This window comes from Aplidium turbinatum, chromosome 9, assembly GCF_918807975.1.
Source record: "Aplidium turbinatum chromosome 9, kaAplTurb1.1, whole genome shotgun sequence".
In the NCBI taxonomy this organism is placed as follows: Eukaryota; Metazoa; Chordata; class Ascidiacea; order Aplousobranchia; family Polyclinidae; genus Aplidium; species Aplidium turbinatum.
Genome location: NC_137480.1, coordinates 25011573 through 25032617, shown reverse-complemented (window position 1 = coordinate 25032617; position 21045 = coordinate 25011573). Strand labels below are relative to the sequence as shown.

The 21045-nt window shown below is 37.3% G+C and overlaps 1 protein-coding gene across 1 annotated transcript; it reads left to right on the top strand.

Annotated features, from left to right (window-relative positions):
- Window positions 1-9836: 9836 nt before the first annotated feature.
- LOC145777717 (uncharacterized) lies at window positions 9837-20972 on the top strand. The gene is made up of 4 exons (XM_082589156.1): window positions 9837-10115; window positions 10723-10872; window positions 19392-19571; window positions 19882-20972. Exons 1-4 carry the CDS (start codon window positions 9935-9937, stop codon window positions 19971-19973), a joined length of 603 nt encoding a protein of 200 aa, XP_082445282.1. The 5' UTR covers window positions 9837-9934; the 3' UTR covers window positions 19974-20972.
- The last annotated feature ends 73 nt before the right edge of the window (window positions 20973-21045 follow it).

Here is a 21045-nt window from a genome sequence, read left to right as displayed (position 1 = left end):
TAGCCAATTATTTAATTTCGCAATAGAATGATCGTGGATTAACTGTCGAAAATATGTAGTGTCAAAGAGTGACGCAAAATTAGATCAGCGCGTCATAATCGCCACTGTTGCATTGTGCGGGAATATTTGTTATTGCTGGAATATATCCATCTGCAATCAGCCGATCAACAGCGCTGTAAGTCTTGTTTGTAATTCCCGATATATATTTGAATAAAGTCTTAATCGAAAGTGCTAATTTACATCGGCTGGCAATATTGTCGTTTTTATGTCGAATCGATGTTGTCGGACATTGAATCGTTGTTAAAAAGGAAAACTAGGTTAGTTGACATCCGAGGGGAAAACATTTTATCATCCTATTTTGCAAAAATTATGCTTCTTTTAGTAATGTCCTTCACATCATTGAAATACTTATTTTATTACCTTGCCGTCATCGTCAACACATGTCGAACGTTGCTTCTCGTTGCTAAAAAGAATTCTAGATGAGTGGCGAACTTCTTTAAAATCAGTCACATTGGAGACACTCGTGCGAGTGTCGTTAGATGGTCCCGCAGTACTGGATTACAATCCCGATGAAGCAGTTATTGCGTGGTGCAACGATTCTATTGTAGGACGTCGCCCAGGCCCAGACTTCAACAACGCTAAGTGATGATTTTAGCATTGTTGCAAGTTTAATTCTATTTACTTGTGCTATCGTTATTTTGTATTTTGGCCTCCAAGCACGCAGATTTGGCCGGCGAAAAGGAGCTCCCGGTAGGCCACGATTGCTGCCGAAAAAACAACAAATTTTAAGGCGAAAAGCAGAAATTGTTATATTGCAGAATGTGCAGTAGCTTACATGACTTTAAAACGGCACCATTGCCCCCCCTGCCCCCCCATCTGCAGAAAAATTGAGGGCAGGGGGGGCATTCGCCCCCCCTGCCCCCCCGCTTCCGGCGCCCCTGAGTCTGATTGCAAATAAATAAATAAAAATAAATAAATATTTAAATTAAGACATTCTTTAGAATATTTGAATCATGGCAATTGATCAATAGCGGACTTGTTTGCGTTTGATTACAGGCTAATTTACAAACGTAAGCTGCTTGTCTTGTCTGAGTTGTAGTTGATAAATACAATCTGACTATGTATTTATTGAGTTCTATTAAGGATAGGGAATCTCCTGACTAAGAAGCAGCAAGCCAGCAATTCTCCATCAAGTTCCAATTCAGTATTTTATTATTAAAAATGCATGGAGAATCAGCAGAGCCCTATTTATGGCAAATGCATTTCGCTTTAAAACTGTAGTTCAATTGTACAACTGCATTTTCGCTCTACAATTTTTAATAATAAAATAAAATCTGACTATATTTGACGTAATTTTGTACAGTACTACTTTTTTGCTACTGGCAGCATGCACAATGTCAACTAGATTTTGGCCTGGCATTTGTTCTGAAACTATAGACTAGAGAGAACCTGGCAAGTGGCAACACTGAAGCAAGTGATTTTTTTTAATTTTGTGAGAGGTAGAAGTAAAGGTTTTGAACTTGTGACTAAATTCAATCTAGCTTTCCTATCATCTTGTGTAAAAACAAGGTACTTATCGACAAAGTATGAAAACATAACTCATTTAAATTTTTGGAGCTGGTATACAAGTCCCCCCCCCTTGGTAACTTATGACAAAGACAGGACTCGACCAAACATATAGGGTGAAAAAAAAAACAAAGAGAGACTGTTCACCAGGCATTTGATAATTAAAGTAATTTGCGTTCTTCTGGTGACTATTTACTAGGTTACTTCCTGATGTTAAAGATGATAACTAGCTTTTTGTATTTCTGACGTTTCGTCAGTCAGCACGACTGACTTTATCAAGGTGGATACCTAAACACCAAATGGTTGGTTCACTATTTGACATTCAACAGCTTTGCAATAAATATGACATAATTATTCTGCAAGAAATCTGGCTGTCCAAGCAAAATTTGGACCTCCTATCAACCATAAGTGAATACCATCATGCAATTGGCTATTCACCTATGGATGACAGTCAAGGTGTACGTGCTGGAAGACCATTTGGAGGTACCGCAATTTTATGGAATAATAACTTGATAGCTACATCTAAATACAGTCAAGATGAGTCTATTATTGCATTGACATTTATTGTAAAGGATGCCTCATTGACCATTATAAATGTATACCTGCACTACTGTTGTGAAGAAAATACCGATGACTTCCTAAACTATATGAGTAAGCTAAGTGTGCTGTGTGATAGCCTGGAATGTAACAATATTTTTATCATGGGCGACTTTAATGCCAGTAATTCAAATGCATTTGGAAAGCTTTTGCAAGGGTATTGTGATGAACAGGAGCTCATCCTCTCTGACAAGATATCACTACCATCGAGTACATTTACGTACATCAGTGATGCACATGGAACAACAAGCTGGCTTGATCATTGTTTATGTACTGAATCAGCCCACAAATCCATCAGCAATATCTCTGTTCTGAGTGAATACTTTATATCTGACCATCGTCCCCTGCATATTACCATACAATGTGAAAACCTCTCTCGGCTTGTCCCAAGTATTGGTTCCCCTAGTTCACCATATCAAAAGATAAACTGGGACAAAGTTTCCAAGCTCCACTTAGTCAAATACTATGATGAAACTGAACAGCTAATTTCACAAATTTCATTGCCCTCCATTGCTATCTGCTGCAAGAGCCCGATGTGCTGCAATTCATCACATTTAGAAGAAATTAACAATTTTTACGGGAGCAAGTCTTTTAGGCGCTGACAGTTAGGCGCCGGTCAAATAGGCGCGCACACTGTGGCGTCTGCATATTTAGGTGCGGAGCACTGTGGCACCCGTTCATTTAGGTGCTATTCTTAGTAAAGTCTGCAGATTGTATGAGCTTGGCAGGAAGGGCAATGCTTTTCACACAATATGTTATATTGAACAGAAAAATATGTTGTTTTGTTAATGCGCGTGCATTTATTTGTTGTTAGTCATGGCTTCAGTGAGTGAAGCTGCTTTATCCGGCAATGCTTTTTACACAAAATGTTGTATTGAACAGAAAAATATGTCATGGCTTCAGTGAGTGTATCTGCTTAAACCGGCATTGAACAGAAAAATAATGTTTTTTTAATGCGCGTGTTCGGCATTTATTTGCTGTTAGTCAGCTGTTATTTCCGAACATGACTGAGTTCACTTTTAGTTATACTGTATAAGTCAAATAATAACTACACTACATCAGAAAAAAGTATACCTTAGCTTATATTCAAGTGGTTGGTAGGCTTGAGTGAAGAGTAACTTAGTTTCCCGTCAAAACCCTGACTAGGTTTTGCCAAAGCTGAGCTGATACAATTCGCAGACTTTACAAGGAGTAGCACCTAAATGAACGGGTGCCACAGTGCTCAGCACCTAAATATCCTGACGCCACAGTGTGTGCGCCTATTTGACGGGCGCCTAACTGTCTGCGCCTAAAAGACGTGGACCCATTTTTACAATGGTATTGTTCATGCCCTGGCCAGTGCTTCCCATAACTCATTCCAACGCAGTAGGCTACTTGCAGCAACAGAAGGTTTTCTGTATGCGGTTGGAACACAGAGGTGAGAAGTGGTCACAGCACAGCTCATGAGGCATACTTGACTTGGCTGGATAACGGCAAGCCCAGACATGGCCCCATTTGCTCGCATATGTCCACTACAAGAAGACAATTTAAGCATGCTCTGCGCCATTGTAAAAGACTGAAAGAAAAGCACAAAGCTAATGTGTTAGCAAAAAACATGGTGGCTGGATGCCCTACCAATGATTTCTGGAAGTGTATCAAGCATACAAAACAACATACATCCCTATCACTCACAGTAGGCGGAGAAACGGGCAGTGCCAACATAGCTAATATGTGGGGTGACCAGTACAGTGCATTGCTAAATTCCTCAAATGATAACTCTAAAGCTGCAAAACGTTTTATAGCTAGTAGTATAGCAAATGAGAAGGCTTATGAAAAACATGACAAATTTAAATGTACAGTTGACATTGTTAACCTTCTATTACATAAAATACCAGCTCCAAATTTTTAACAAATGTTTTGAAAAAGTGTGTCTGCAAAATCTTTAAACTTCTCCACATAGCCAATGACTTTATCAGTCATAGTTTTACAGTTTACTCTGAAGCCTAGTTATAAAATAAGCAAAAAAAGTTTCAACTGCATAATATTCTACCCATTTGCAAGTTTTCTCAAACCAATTTCAAAACAGCATGCCTCCTTGCAATAGCAATAACTTCTGGACTGCTCACTGTTGATGACTGACACAGTCTTTCCCTGCTTTCTTGTTTGTTAATATATGGTATGGCGCTGTTGAAACAAAATAAATTGACTTGACTTTCTGTTTGTTGTAGTAGGCCGGAATGGCCCATTTCGGTGAGTCCGATCCCTTAACGGGGGGTTTTTTCAATTTTTTTTTTAATTATTGGGTACCGTAGCCTAATTATCATTGCCGTTTTAGGGTTAGGGGTTAGGGTTAGAGGTTAGGAACTCACCGAATCAGACTCACCGAATCGGACTCACCAAATCGGACTCACCGAATAGTAGCAGACCCGTAGTAGGCTATCTAGATTGCTATGGTGTTATTTTTGTTCATGTTGTTTATATATATATAATTATACTGTGCTATTCTTGCAAGAGACAACATTAAAGTTTTCTCTCTCCTTTTCCTTGGATCAGTTTTGATAATAGAAGACTTTCATTCTAAACTGAATTTATTGGATGTCGTATTTTATGTCCCAGCCAGGTGCAACCTAGTTCGTACCTTGAACCATTCGAACTGACGGTCCGAACTGTTTATGGTACGAACTAGGTTGCATCCGTCCCAGCCAGAGAAGTTGACTTTAGCTGATTTTTTGAAGCAGAGTACCGGTAGTTCCTCTTCAGAGCAGTATGCAGATAGTGATAACGATGGGTTAGGCTAGCGCAAGCAATAAAAAAACAAAACATTTTGGTTTTAATTAAAGAAATAAGAGCTAATGTCTCTCAACCTCTGTTATGGTTTCTCAATGTCATTGAGGAGGAAAATAACATTTTAATTTGTTGTAAAATTGCCCATTAAGTTAACCTATGTGCTTGTAATTTTTTTTTGTTTTCAGATATACAATTTTTTTTTGGTAACTAGTTTTAGCCGACCACAAATATATAGAGTAGCCTAATGGGAGAGGATTACAGGCATCGTTCAGACATGTCACATGAAGCACAAGTTACTCAAGAGTTTGCTTCGGTTATTTTAAAAAGGCTTGATCAAGATCGAAAAGGCCAGCAGATATTTTGTGATGTGACTATAAACACTTCAGAGTCGACTTTTGTTGCACATAAATGTGTTATCGGATCGTCATCAGATTTTTTCAAAACATTGTTCTCCTCAAAGATGAAAGAAACCTATGAATCTAAAGTAAATACTTTTAGTATTGATTCAAAAACAATGGAGACTGTTCTTGGATTTATGTATTCTGGTCAGTTGTTCTTGGATGAAGAAAATATGTACGACGTTTTGAGTGCAGCTGAATTTTTACAAATTAATGAACTCAAAATTGCATGCTCAAATTATCTTCGGAAAACTTGCAGTAAAGATAACTGTTTGACAATGTGGGGTTTTGCAAGAGGTTTTAATTTGGAAGTGTTATCAACAGTTTGTGAGTTGTTTATTTCCACAAATTTTAATGACATTTTGCAACAGGAAGATTTGAAGGAACTTTCTTTAAAAGATTTTAAACTTTTTCTTGCATTGAGACCAACAAAGATATCAGAAGAAGATGTTTACCACTCTGTAGTTGCATGGGCTAAATATCATCAAACAAATTATCCAAACAATGTACATGACATTTTCAGGTGTATTAACTTCAAGAAATTGACAAAGAAATTTTTGAAAACGGTTGTACTTAATGAAAAAGTTATAAAACAGTCTGTTGTTGGTTCAAAACAATTATTGAATCTCCTTGCTAACTTGGTGCACAATGAGGCAAATACCTCTCATAATTTAATTATTCTTGGAGGATGGCCAAATGAGAAAGAAGTTTCAAGTTATGATGTTGTTACACATGATGTAACAAAGTTACTAAATTTACCAATTAAACATTCTTGGGCTTGCTCTGTTGTTGCCAACAATATTTTGTACATTATTGGTGGTCATTCAAAAGGTGTTTCAAAATCCAACCGATCAATGTTCAGTTTAATGATGAATAACAACTTCCTTTTGTCGTGCCTTAACTGGATGCCTTGCATGCCAATGACTCACTGTCGTCGTAATGCAGGGTGTGCTCTATTGAACAACAAAATCTATGTTTGTGGTGGAAAGGCACATGACACCATGTGGTTAAATTCATGTGAGTATTTTAGCATTAGTAAACAACAATGGTTTGAAATATCAAGCATGAATGAAAAGCGATCTGAGTTTGGTTTGGTTACACTTGGTGGGTTACTGTTTGCGGCCGGTGGATGCAATAAGCCTGAAGATTTTCTTGATACTCTTGAGTGTTATAATTCACAAAATCGAGTGTGGACTACTTTAGCTCCAATGAAAGTACCTCGAGCAAAATTTGCTGCAGTGGTTCATCAAGATGAAATTTATGTCATTGGAGGCGAAGGTCACATTAGTTATTTGGACTCCGTGGAGAAGTACTCTCCTGAGACCAACACATGGTCTTGTGTGGCAAGCTTAAACCAGCCAAGATACAATCATGTTGCATGTGTAATGGCTGGAAAAATTTATATTTATGGAGGTCTTCCCACTGTCGAAGTATATGATCCTATGAGAAATGAATGGTCACTTGTTGATAACTTGAAGATGAAGTTGGGTTGCACCATGGTTCCATATTGACATCTATCAACAAGCAACTTTTTGATCAACATGCTTTGCTGAAACCTTTTGCAATGCTTTCTGATGTTTCAAGATGAAGAATAAAACACATTAAATCAAGTGCGTTGAATCAAACTGCTTTGAAAAGATGAGTTGAAACCTCCACCATAACCTGTTATCAGTAGCTAGCCTATTGCATACTGTCCATATTTTTCCAATTGTTTGAATTATGTTGTTGTGATATGTTGTATTCTTGATTTATCGCATACGGTACCGTTGTTATCCCTGGAAAATCCACCTTATTAGTTTCTGCACGATGTGAAAACAAATAAGTCAACTGTGTGATTGATCGTGGCATGGACAAAGCAAGTCACCGGTACCTCTAGTCTAGATACTCATTTTCAGGCATTGTCAGGGTTGTCAGTTCCCATTAGACTAATTTTTGGATTACAGTTAGGGTTATAATTTGGGGTCAAGGTTAAGATTATGGTGACAACTCTTTGAAATGTCTGCCAATCCCTTAAAATGTCTGGCTTTGCTCGGCAATGCCTAACAATTTTTGAGGGTTGCCAGGTCTGTAAATTTTGCCTGCAAAACCTTGGTTACTTTTGCCTCCCAGTTACTCAAAAATTTTAACAGTTACAGAGTTTTGTATTGTTGAATGTTTTGATTTTCTATCAATTCCAATTTGCTTCAATAGAATAAATACTATTTTAGTTGAAAACATCTGGTAACACTGACAATGGGTATTTAAAGGTAGCCAAGTCACCCTATTGTTGCCAATATTCAGAAACACTGGACAAATTTATTTTACAATTTGGGTAGAGAGGTAACTCTTTTAAACCATAAACAGACATAAATTTATTTTACTCATAATAGATAAACTTGTTGTCTCAGATATTATCATTGACTTTATGTCATCAAACTTGAGCAGATTGGATTATTTTAGAAACATCTACAGATTTTGAGTTTTCATCTACATTTACATTTTTGAAGACCATGGCTAGTCGTGCATGACCATTTATGCTCAATGCTCCTGAAAAACAGTAGTTTGTTCTGTTGTTTCCACCAATTTTGATTTTATCTTATCCTTCTTTTGTCCCATCACTGCGCCATAACTCAACCGCAGGCCACACCATCTTTGACTGTATATATAATATATATATTGTGACATTGTTTGACTGTATATCTATTGTGCAGGTCTGATGTAGGCCTACTGTAATATATAATGACTAATGTCTTATATTTTTCTATACTGATGCTTTTGCAAAACAAACCTATACATATGTACAAAATGTGTAAAGATGTTTCTTTTTTTCCATGTCTTCCAGCCTGTATCAGTGTCAGTGTGTTTTTAGTAGCCTTTTGTGCCTTGAAGAATAGTTAAGTTGCATTGCCAAGGCAATGCTTCGTATACAATTGTTGGACAAAATCATTATTTTTCAGTGCAGCTCGTCCATATTCTGTGATAATCCAAAAACGTGCAACTACTTCCGCTGGACTGTATCTTAAATGTTTAACATTCAACTTTATGTCAATTCGGTTAGTTGCTTGTGTTATCCATATGCAATATCAGCTATTTTGGAAGTGTGACAATGAAAAGTAACGCAGAGAAAGAAATAGCACTTCTTTGATTTTTGGAAACACTTTATTTTATGTTTTCTCATATTACCTTAGGAAGTTAGGTATATAAGTACTAAGTAGTATATATATGGTCTGTAGTGGCACTTTTAGATTTGCTAATCTCAACTCTTTCACTGTCGTGGCCAAATGTCACGTAGACATACCGATTACCGATGTATATATGTACAGTTTGCGTCGAGTGAACAAGCACTTGCATTTAACTAATCCATAAGTTGACATTAAAAGTTCCATTCAAGACTCATACTTGAATGTCAATCATGCTTTACCAATAAACCACCCTTGAAATCTTTAATATTACAACTTACGTAAATATTCTACTGCATTTGACACTAAAATCCATGAAGCTATGCTCATCAAATCCTGCAATCCTCGTCTCAATAGACAGTTGTTTGCTGGAGGTACCTCGTATCTGCTCAATGTCTTTGATTACATTGTCATGTAGGCTAATGTGTTTTTTTCCAGTTGTTCAATTTAGCTTGTTTTTATTTCTGACCATCACAACGAAAAACAATATATGCCAAACATGGTACGAAAAACAATATATGGTACGAAAAACAATATATGCCAAACTCTGCAATCACAACGAAAAACAATATATGCCAAACATTGCAGAGATCTAGAAAAAGATAACTTTCTCAGTATTTCAGATGCCTCACAATGCGCTAATATGCTGAATAGCCAAAAACGTTCGCAATTCTTATATATTTCCATATAGTGTTATGTTTAATGTTGTGTTGTTGTTTGGTTGTATTCAGCGCTGTGGAGTTGGGCGAAAAATGTATGACTCCAACTCCTCGGTTTACAACTGGCCAACTCCGGTTTCAGGTTTGCCAGATTTAAAAAAAATAATTAAAAAATAATACGCAATAAAAAAATAATAAAAAATAAATAAATAAAAAAATAATTAATACGCAAGTACCGACTTTGGGAAACTAAACTTGCTACAACTGTCGCTATAAAGTGAAAAAGTAACAAGAACAAACATTTTGATTTTTTGGTAAATTTGTAGAATTCGTTACGGAAAACAAGAAATGATATTTTGCCAAAAAATTGCCAAGAAAAATTCTATTCCAAAACAAAACTTCGTTGCTAAACTTTTTAAATTATTATTAATTAAAAATTTTATTGTTTATCGTGTTGTATCGAGTCAAAGTTGGGCTTTTTTTTAATGATTCCAGACATGCCAAAGTCTTTCTGACTCCACAGCGCTGGTTTTGTCTGCTTATTTAATGTGAAATATGTTGAGAACATGTTGCAGGCCACGTTGGTAACCATGTTTGGGTGTGTACTTTTTTCAGCAAGGTCAACACGTTTTTATACAAAGGCTCTTAATATCATCATGTACGTTATTTTATAATATTTTGTTTTTAGACCATGCATTTTCACTGAATCATGTTGAATTAGTATGTTTCCTCAAAAAGGATGTAAATGTGAACTGACTATTCTAAGATTCACTGAGTGCATTACATTGAAATGAAGTGTCTGTCAGCCTTTTCAATTTTCCTTCTATGCATGGCAATTTTGCTTGGCTTTATTGCAACTTCGCTCACATCATGGGTCTTATTCCACACGAAAACAGATCTTTCATTGCTTCTTGAATGGTCTGGATTGTATCAGACGTGCTCATTCGAGAAAGGATGTCAGTTTAATTTGTGTAAGTTGGAATTACTTTAAGCTCAGTTTAATCCATCAAAAATTATTTGTCGGTCTTAGTTATGTTTTGCAATAGATTGAGAAAACTTTTAGCAACATAATCGACGATCGTTGTTTACTTCATAAATGTTAAATAATTGTAGAAGTAGCGGTTTACACTAACTTTCGGAACACAATTCTCTAGTCATGTGACATGACAAATGACTGGGATACTCTGTTCTGAAAGCTAGTGTAAACCGCTACTACCACAGCGAACCCGCAACATCAGGCTAAAACAGGTCGTTTGTATCTACATTTGTATTGTGCATTGCTCTTGGAAAATCGAAACGACTTTAAAACGACAGTTTATGAACCTCTGGTCAATTTATTAAGGCTAAACTGAAACTGATGTAACGGATAGAAATGATTTTTTGGCTAGAACTGAAATGACTCGCATGAAAATATATTTGTATCAGTTCAGTCCTATTCGTATTCCATTACAAGACATGTTGCCGAGTTGTTTAAAGTCAAGGTTGGTTATGGGTTTGACACCCGTCAGAAAATACTTCCTTTTTTGATTGGCAATATAGCCTAATATTTACGTTTCAACTCCCTATGTTTTGTTTCAGTTTCACGTCCCGTTGAAGGAAAGCTGGTTTTCATCTTGCTCGTCACATCAGTCTTGATTCTCATATCTAGCCTTGCTATGTTTCTAATTGCACAATGCAAGTCTAAGAGACAACTCTTTCTTGTGTCTGGCTGCTTCTCTGTCGGCGGAGGTTTGAAATTTCATTTAAATTTTTTTCGATACTTGTGTTAAATATTTCACTTCGCTTAAGCTTGGGTAAGTAAATGCCTAAAGGTCGTGTTGGTTTGGATTTGTTGGCTATGTTCTAGTAATAGATTGCATCAGTTGCAAACTGAAGTGCTCGATGTACCACAGCAGAGCTAATGATGATGACGAGAGCTCTTGAGAGAACATTTCTGGCCGGCCAAGCAAAAATCTGGGCAGCCACAGCTTTAAAAAGCAAATCAACTCGTTAAACGACCTTGCATGACTTTCACTGAGACCTGAAATGCACTTACACAACTTTTTAAAATGCTTCATAAACAACGTTAACTATCAAATGGGTATTGCATGGGTATAAACAAATTTTAAAAACGTAGGTATAAATAAACACCAGCTCTTGTTGCTTTTCACACCCGGTACAACCTAAGTACCAGTACAACCTACAACCACTGCAGGCATCAAATTATTAGATGCATATCCAAATCATGACCATTAAAAATATCACCCGATAAAGGTAAATTACTAGGATAAGATAAGAAAACATTTTGTGTTTAGCTGTTGTACCCAGCATTGATATAGACACCAATTTAGTTACAGTGTTTTACCGGTAAGTGTTTCTTACATTGCAAAGGTAGTGGTCACATTCAACAAAAGGATTATTTTTTCTCGATATAGTTGGCTAAATATAGTTGATTGAATACTGTATATAGTTATTCAATACAATATATAATTTTTTTAAATTTGAATAATTGTATAGGCTTACATATGGGGTCTGCTACTATTCGGCGAGTCCGATTCGGCGAGTCCGATTCGACTAGTCCGATTCGGCGAGTTCCCTATTAGGCGAGAGCCCTTTTCGGCGAGTGCCCTATTCGGCGAGTTTTTGAAATTTTTAAAAGGAAATTATCGGGTACCGTAGCCTAATTATAATTGCCGTTTTTACATCGTTTTAACGTCGCTAAACGTTGAAATCGTGCAGAAAGGAATAAAAAGAAAATGTTTGAACTATTAAATTAAAATTCGTCATGTCAGTTCAGTTGTTTTTATTTCTGACCAACATATGAAAAACAATACACGTCAACATAGCAAAGGTAGAAGCGACAAAACGCGAACGTTAAAACGTGCTTGAATTCGTCATGTCAGTTCAGTTGTTTTTCCTTCTGATCATGATATCAAAAACAATACACGTCAACATAGCAAAGGTGTAGAAAAAGGTAGAAGCGACAAAACGCGAACGTTAAAACGTGCTTGTGACCGAAGTAAGTTATTGAGTTGAAAGACATTTGGCACGGTCGCAACACTTTCAGAAAAATTTAAGATATGAAGGAAAAATAAAACAAAGAAAATGTTACAAAAAAAAAATAGATCATGTTTATGTCTATAAGTTAGTACTTTTGAATAGTTAAAATGATTAGTTTGGACCAACAAATGTGTGGCCTACAGCTTGGATTGAAAGGAAATTATCGGGTACCTTAGCCTAGTTATCCCGACCAGCAAAAAATTGTTCCAAGAACACAGTTCATTTTTACATTGTAGTAACAGAATGAAAAGGCTAAACAAATGTGTGGCCTATCGTGTTAACGTCGCTAAACGTTGAAATCGTGTAGAAAAGGGAGCTTTTGCTGACTAGGATACTTTGAAACTGAGAAACATTCACAGAAGCCCTACGATTTGTTCCAAGAACCCATTTAGCATAACATTTCATTTGTACATTGATTCAACGTCTGAATACATTATCTTAAAAATATCGTAGGGCTTCTGTGAATGTTTCTCAGTTTCAACGTATCCTAGTCAGCAAAAGCACCCTTTTCTACACGATTTCAACGCTTAGCGACGTTAAAACGATAGGCCACACATTTGGTTAGCCTTTTCATTCTGTTACTACAATGTAAAAATGAACTGTTAGGCTAACTGGGTTCTTGGAACAAATGTTTGCTAGTCTGGATAACTAGGCTACGGTAGCCTACCCGATAATTTCCTTTCAATCTAAGCTGTAGGAGTGTAGGTCACACATTTGTTGATCCAAACTAATCATTTTAACCATAGGCGCCTAAGCCGTGGGGGCCAGGCCCCCACGCATATTTCCGCGTGGGAGCAACTTTTTATGCGGCATTGATACATAAAAAAATAGATGAACTAGCGATCGGCAGCAGGAAAACATTTTTAAATGCAGACCGCAACAGCTTCGCAGTAAATAATCACTAGAACGAGCAGCGATGCTACAATCCCACCCCAGACAAAAAAATCTGTCATTTTTACGTTGATTTAACGTCTGCAGACGTTGAATCAATGTAAAAATGACTGATTTTGCTGCCTGTGACATAGCAAAAATCTACCATTTTGCGTTGATTCAATGTCATCAGATGTTGAATGCACCCAAAAACAACATAATTTGCTACGTTGACGCAGCGTGCGTTTAACTTAATGCGCTTGCAAACAGCCTTGCTGTCGCTTTCGAAAGTCGAAACCTCTGCAGAGAATTGTCGCGGCAGTGAATCGCTTGCTGTGAAAATGAACTTAAAGTCTCGGCCCGAGGTTACCACTAACCAACGTAACAAGGGCTGGTACAAACCGCACTGCCCACAGTCGCACAAGCGGCATAATCAACACAACAACGGACTCGCGCAAACTGCATGGCGCACACACGACCGTTGCCATAGAAACCCGATCAAAGGCGGGGAATATGCGCATCTTTTGTTTCATCTGCAACACGAAAACGGGCGTATTACAGCGAATTGAAACTTGAAAGCTGGTCAGCCATAAGTTGCGATATTGTAGTGAAAAGGGAGCAATGTCAAGTCGAAAACTTAATCAAACGTCTCTCTGTAACTATTTTTCAAGGGCCGTTTACGGATGTCAGCAACTTTTAAATTTATTAAAGGTGACGTGCTGTTGAATTGATGTAAACATGAATGATTTTGCTTGCAACAGGTATATTTTCAAGCATATGATCAAGTTAGTATTTTCATTCCATTTACAGTATACCTTTTAGTAAACCTTTTCGTCTCTTGTTTCATGCTAATAAATCTAGTTCGTTGCTAAACTTTATGTTGCGCTTAGCTCAAAGAGTCGCAGTCCATCAACCGCTAGCCAACTCAGACGCATAGCATGTGTTTTGGTCGAGCTTTGTTTATAATAATTAACGGTAAGTCGAACGTAGCGATAACTCCGAGTGTGGCAATAAAAGCAATCCTAGTGTGATGACATAATTACGTCATCCATCTGCGTGACATTTCGCTGAATTTACGTTGCTGCTGATGAAACACGCTTTCGCCCCCCACGGCCAAAAAAATAGTTAGGCGCCTATGATTTTAACTATTCAAAAGTACTAACTTATAGACATAAACATTATTTTTTTTGTAACATTTTCTTTGTTTTATTTTTCCTTCATATCTTAAATTTTTCTGAAGGTGATGCAACCTTGCCAAATTTCTTTCAACTCAATAACTTACTTCGGTCACAAGCACGTTTTAACGTTCGCGTTTTGTCGCTTCTACCTTTTTCTACACCTTTTCTATGTTGACGTGAATTGTCGCTTCTACCTTTGCTATGTTGACGTGCATTGTTTTTGATATGATGGTCAAAAATAAAAATAACTGAACTGACATGACGAATTTTAATTTAATAGTTCAAACATTTTCTTTTTATTCCTTTCTGCACGATTTCAACGTTTAGCGACGTTAAAACGATGTAAAAACGGCAATTGCAATTAGGCTACCATACCCGATAATTTCCTTTTAAAAATTTCAAAAACTCGCCGAATAGGGCACTCGCCGAAAAGGGCTCTCGCCGAATAGGGAACTCGCCGAATCGGACTCGCCGAAACGGGCCATTCCGTACATATGGCATGACGGGCAGGCCCGCAACCAGCAAATATTTTCGGGGGGGGCATTTAATTTTTATCAAAGAACAAACATTAAAATGATGCATTGTGACATTTTTATGTTAATGTCCACAAACAAAATCGTTAGCATGGCTTCCAACCAGCGTAGCCTATTTTCGGTTTCGATAGTCTACACCAGTGGCGTAGCCAGGAAAAAAAATTGGAGGGGCCAAATATTTGATGAATTGAAGAGAACGACAAAGTGTTTGATTTAAGACATCGCCACCTGATGTGCAGTAGCGTATCCTGGTGGGTTGAGCAAGGGGAAGCAATGAAACTGGTGGGGGTGAGAGCGTGCCGAACGCACGCGTATTCTAGGGGGGTCCGGGGGCATGCTCCCCCGGAAATTTTTCGCAAAATTACACTCAAATAATGGATTATAGCGCTTTCTGGAAACACTTTTAGGATAATATTTGTATGAAATTTATTAGCAGATAAACAGCTATTATAGACAGACAATCGATAACAACTTAATAACATTGAATTGCATAATTCAAAATTAATACAGAAATGAAATAGATACATAATTTCGAACGTTTTCGGCAAAACTTTCTGCCCTCTTCAGGAAAATATCTTAATTCATCTAAACAAAACAATTATTCGTGAAATGTTAATAATAAATGACTGAAATTCAATAAAACTGCACTGACCTGCGTACAAGCAACAACTGACGAACAAACACAAAAGGTGGTAGCAATCTGTCATAATTATGCGGGAGTGTGGTCATGAGACGAGATAGTGAGCGGACAACATAACATAAAATAAACGTAAGCTAATACAAATTCAACAAAAAAGATGCCCCTCCAGCGAATAATTGTTTGTTGAGCCTGGGGTTGTGCTGCTTTATTTGGAGTGCCTCATGAATTTTAGTTTCAAACTCCGATTGACAGTTGCGAATTATTTTGAATGAATCTAATGTAAATTTGATGTTGGAACAAATACTGCAGTCATAAATGTGGTCTTTGATTGCACTGTGCTTATTGATGTCTGTTAAATTTAGGTGTTCCGTTGCTCTTGTTACCAAGTGTCTTGTGGACATACCTATGTATGTCATGTTCGTGTCGCACGAACAAGTGAATTTGTAGACAATGTTGGAACGAAGAGACTGCGGAACGGGAGATTTCAGCGAAAAATATCTACTGATTTTAAAGGTTTTGTACAGAGGAACAATGTCGATATCAAATTTACACTTAAAGAGTTTAGATAGTTTTTTAGCATATACGAGAGATTCCTTTCCTAGGAAAGGTATGGATATAGAGTTTTGGAAATTTATGACGTCAGTATTCGGTGAAGATACTGAATTGAAACGTTGTAGAACCTTATCAAAAAACTGCCCGGGATATCCATTCGCACATAACATAGATTTAATTTTGGCGATTTCATTCATGTAGTGGTATTTGTCTGAGCAGATAGAACGAGCACGATTAAGCAAACCTAACACCAACCCAAATTTCCATTTCATAGGACACACTGCGTTGAAATTTAATAATAATCCAGTGTTACTAGGTTTTCGCCAAACCCATGTGTCAAAAGTACTTTCGTTAATCTTTAGTTGAAAACCATAAATATCATTGCTGATTACATTTTTTCGGATTCCCAACCTAATCACCCACCTATCAAGAAAGAAATTTTCATTAAACTCCTCACGTTAGCCACACAAGGCATGTTTTTGTACAAAAATAATTTATACAAACAAATCGATGGCGTAGCAATGGGGTCTCCATTAGGCCCTACCATTGCTAATTTTTTCCTCGCACATATTGAAACAAAAGTTCTTGAAGAGTCTAAAGATTTCCATCCGAAACTTTATCTTAGGTATGTAGATGATATTTTTGCTGTTTTTGATGATGAAGATTCGTGCTCAACTTTTCTAAATGTGCTAAATTCCCAACATAAAAACATAAAATTCACAGTGGAAAAAGCTAGAGAAACTATACCATTCTTGGATGTTGAACTAAAGATTAACGAAAGTACTTTTGACACATGGGTTTGGCGAAAACCTAGTAACACTGGATTATTATTAAATTTCAACGCAGTGTGTCCTATGAAATGGAAATTTGGGTTGGTGTTAGGTTTGCTTAATCGTGCTCGTTCTATCTGCTCAGACAAATACCACTACATGAATGAAATCGCCAAAATTAAATCTATGTTATGTGCGAATGGATATCCCGGGCAGTTTTTTGATAAGGTTCTACAACGTTTCAATTCAGTATCTTCACCGAATACTGACGTCATAAATTTCCAAAACTCTATATCCATACCTTTCCTAGGAAAGGAATCTCTCGTATATGCTAAAAAACTATCTAAACTCTTTAAGTGTAAATTTGATATCGACATTGTTCCTCTGTACAAAACCTTTAAAATCAGTAGATATTTTTCGCTGAAATCTCCCGTTCCGCAGTCTCTTCGTTCCAACATTGTCTACAAATTCACTTGTTCGTGCGACACGAACATGACATACATAGGTATGTCCACAAGACACTTGGTAACAAGAGCAACGGAACACCTAAATTTAACAGACATCAATAAGCACAGTGCAATCAAAGACCACATTTATGACTGCAGTATTTGTTCCAACATCAAATTTACATTAGATTCATTCAAAATAATTCGCAACTGTCAATCGGAGTTTGAAACTAAAATTCATGAGGCACTCCAAATAAAGCAGCACAACCCCAGGCTCAACAAACAATTATTCGCTGGAGGGGCATCTTTTTTGTTGAATTTGTATTAGCTTACGTTTATTTTATGTTATGTTGTCCGCTCACTATCTCGTCTCATGACCACACTCCCGCATAATTATGACAGATTGCTACCACCTTTTGTGTTTGTTCGTCAGTTGTTGCTTGTACGCAGGTCAGTGCAGTTTTATTGAATTTCAGTCATTTATTATTAACATTTCACGAATAATTGTTTTGTTTAGATGAATTAAGATATTTTCCTGAAGAGGGCAGAAAGTTTTGCCGAAAACGTTCGAAATTATGTATCTATTTCATTTCTGTATTAATTTTGAATTATGCAATTCAATGTTATTAAGTTGTTATCGATTGTCTGTCTATGGTTTTTAAAAAGTACCTCTCTACCAAAGCTATACTAAACAGCTATTAACTTATTAAAGGTAGCTCTTACACACGAACGGGCAAAATCTGCGGATAAAATTAGAGAACACCAAAAACTCAGCTACACAAAAACCCAACAGAGTAAGCCATTCTGAAATTGCTTCCACAAATTAGTTAAAAGAAACGTAAATCGAGTAATTTTGCGCGATTTACGATTTGCAAAATTTATTGGTGTCTTTCTGTGTGTCTAAACTCTAAAACAAGTCCTTAATTGTGGTGTTCATAGCCAGATGTCTTGGAAAACGTTATAAATTTCTACAAATTTTATTATAATTTCAACAAAGCGCTCAACTTCGGAATTCAAGCTTTGAAAATTTGGGGGGGCATGGCCCCTTTCGCCCCCCCCCCCCCCCCCCTGGCTACGTCTATGGTCTACACTCTACAGTATGGCTATACGTGTACGACGTACGTCTATTCATAGTAGGCTACATTTCATACTGCATAGAACGCTGAAAATTTTTTCAAAAAATTTCGGGGGGGGGCAAATGCCCCCAATGCCCCCCCCTGGTTGCGGGCTTGATGACGGGTTTACACATTTGGAAAGTACAGTAATGTTTGAAAAAATCCAGGCCCCGTAAAATTGATTTGTTTTAAAGTACATGAGCTTGCATATGGCATAACATGGTAGTTTAGTACCAAAAGTAACATGCATTGCATCTAAATATACTTACAAGACTTAAGTTATAGCTTTCCATTGCCACAGTGCAATGTTAAATATTTGGCACGTGGTGTTTTGAAAACTTCCGGGCCCCTAAAATGAGCCCGGGTCCCAAAGCACCCCCTAACAACGCTAGTGGTGGTAACAAAACATGCGAAAGTGTTGAGCACCATCTTGAGTTTCTTACAGAAGCAATTATCAGGTAGATTTGTAAAACCTCCACCACACAAAGAAATCTTTAAATTAAAAAATGTAGCCTATTATTGTGTCTTGCATATGTAAGGTGTCGAACCCACGCCCCTACGTGCGTCGAATATGAGCGTCACTACCAGGCTGAACAGTTTTTACGACATTTTGTTTTAAAGTACATGAGCTTGCATATGGCATAACATGGTAGTTTAGTACCAAAAGTAACATGCATTGCATCTAAATATACTTACAAGACTTAAGTTATAGCTTTCCATTGCCACAGTGCAATGTTAAATATTTGGCACGTGGTGTTTTGAAAACTTCCGGGCCCCTAAAATGAGCCCGGGTCCCAAAGCACCCCCTAACAACGCTAGTGGTGGTAACAAAACATGCGAAAGTGTTGAGCACCATCTTGAGTTTCTTACAGAAGCAATTATCAGGTAGATTTGTAAAACCTCCACCACACAAAGAAATCTTTAAATTAAAAAATGTAGCCTATTATTGTGTCTTGCATATGTAAGGTGTCGAACCCACGCCCCTACGTGCGTCGAATATGAGCGTCACTACCAGGCTGAACAGTTTTTACATTTTTCACAGCTTATATTTATTCTGCACGTGTTGTTGCTTGTATCACAGTATTCTTATGTCGTTTTTTGCAGCAATTATGGTCGCATCAACGGCAACTCTGTACTCCCTCACTGTGAAATGGGAACCTGAAGACTCCAGATTCAAAGGAGTCCCATCATTTGGCTCATCATACTACCTGGCCTGGTGTACGGCTTGTTTAAGCATGGTTGCTGGCGCTTTGTCAATTTATTTAACATGGCACTACACTCCAGGTGACGTAACTAATATATAATCGCAGGTTTACTTTTATGCAGAACTCAATACCGGTACTATAAGTTAATAAATTTTCACACTGTTTGTTAATGTGGTATGATGCAGGGGGAGTTCTTCTTGACCATCAGAACTAGGTTGAGCAGCCACTGATACCGCGACACACAGTGCCTGTAATTGCCCTTGCCCTGCGTACTTGATTGGCAAACAGTGTTCTGATGTGTCCACTGACTAATCACTAGTCAGCCATTTGTGTAGGAAGCATTCCCATCTATTTCCACACGCTTGACTGACATGTTTGATAAATTCCAGACATCCATCCACTCCCACCTCATGTTCAGCATGTTCGTTACCCGACTCAAAGGCGTCATCGGCAGTCCTTGAAAGGAAACGCTTTCTCATGAAGACATCACTTGACTTTGTGCTTTCAATTATATAAACTGCTGTCGCTCCGTGCATTTATTTCTGACCAACAGTTTTTTTTACGTATCTCTTCAATTGCCAATCAATCAAGTGCAGCTTGTCTAGATTTACATTATATTATAGTTAGATTACCTTTTTTTATATAAATTGTTATGTTTATTTTTATTGCAGTTTACCCTATGCAATATTTCACATAACTTTCACTCCAACTTGTTGTGCATCAATCATATCTCACTTGTTTGCCCAATTTGTTTTTAATCTTGTAGAAACCAATTTGGAGAGATGCAAAGTATTTTGTGTAAATTTTTTTACATTTACAAGCAATGAAAATCTATATCTTGCAGCCTACAATATTATTACCGGCTGTTCTTCTGCATCATGTGCAGCTTTATTGTGTTCATTTTTTTATTGTTTTGTCGTCGTGTGACGAAGACGATCTATCGTCTCATCACGTGTTCGCTCGATTCGATTTGTCTTCAACTTTTCACAGACAACAAGACTTCAACAAGGAAGAACTTTCAATCTTGCCAATCTCGATGACGGGACCTGGGGCAGTGATTCAAAGCCTCAAGGAGTAGGCGAAACTTCCAGGATTACGCTGTCTCAGAAGCCTTTTCAGTCCGAGGATAACGATTCCCACAATTAATCAACTTATATAGATAAGTGTGAAGTTAAAAGATTCTAACTACTGTTTTTCATGCAGTGCAGTGTCAAGAGATTTTTACCCCGCAGACTGCAATTGTAGCATTTCTATTTTCAGAATCATTTGCAGTTTGATGCATTTCTTGAGTTTAGAGAACGTTTAAATATCTATGAACAATCATGACCTAGCCAACCGACCACGCACTTATGTAACTGTATGCGGTGACGCAAGAAGCTTGCAACAAAACACGGTGGTTACTTTGTCTCAATTTTTTTGTTTGTTGTACTAACTAACACATATCTTTGCCTTTTATTTCAGTATTAGGTGCTATTGGAAAAAATTATAACTGAGTATCTAGTTCATCAAAGGCCGCATCGGCTATGATACTGTAGTAGTAGGTGCCATATATT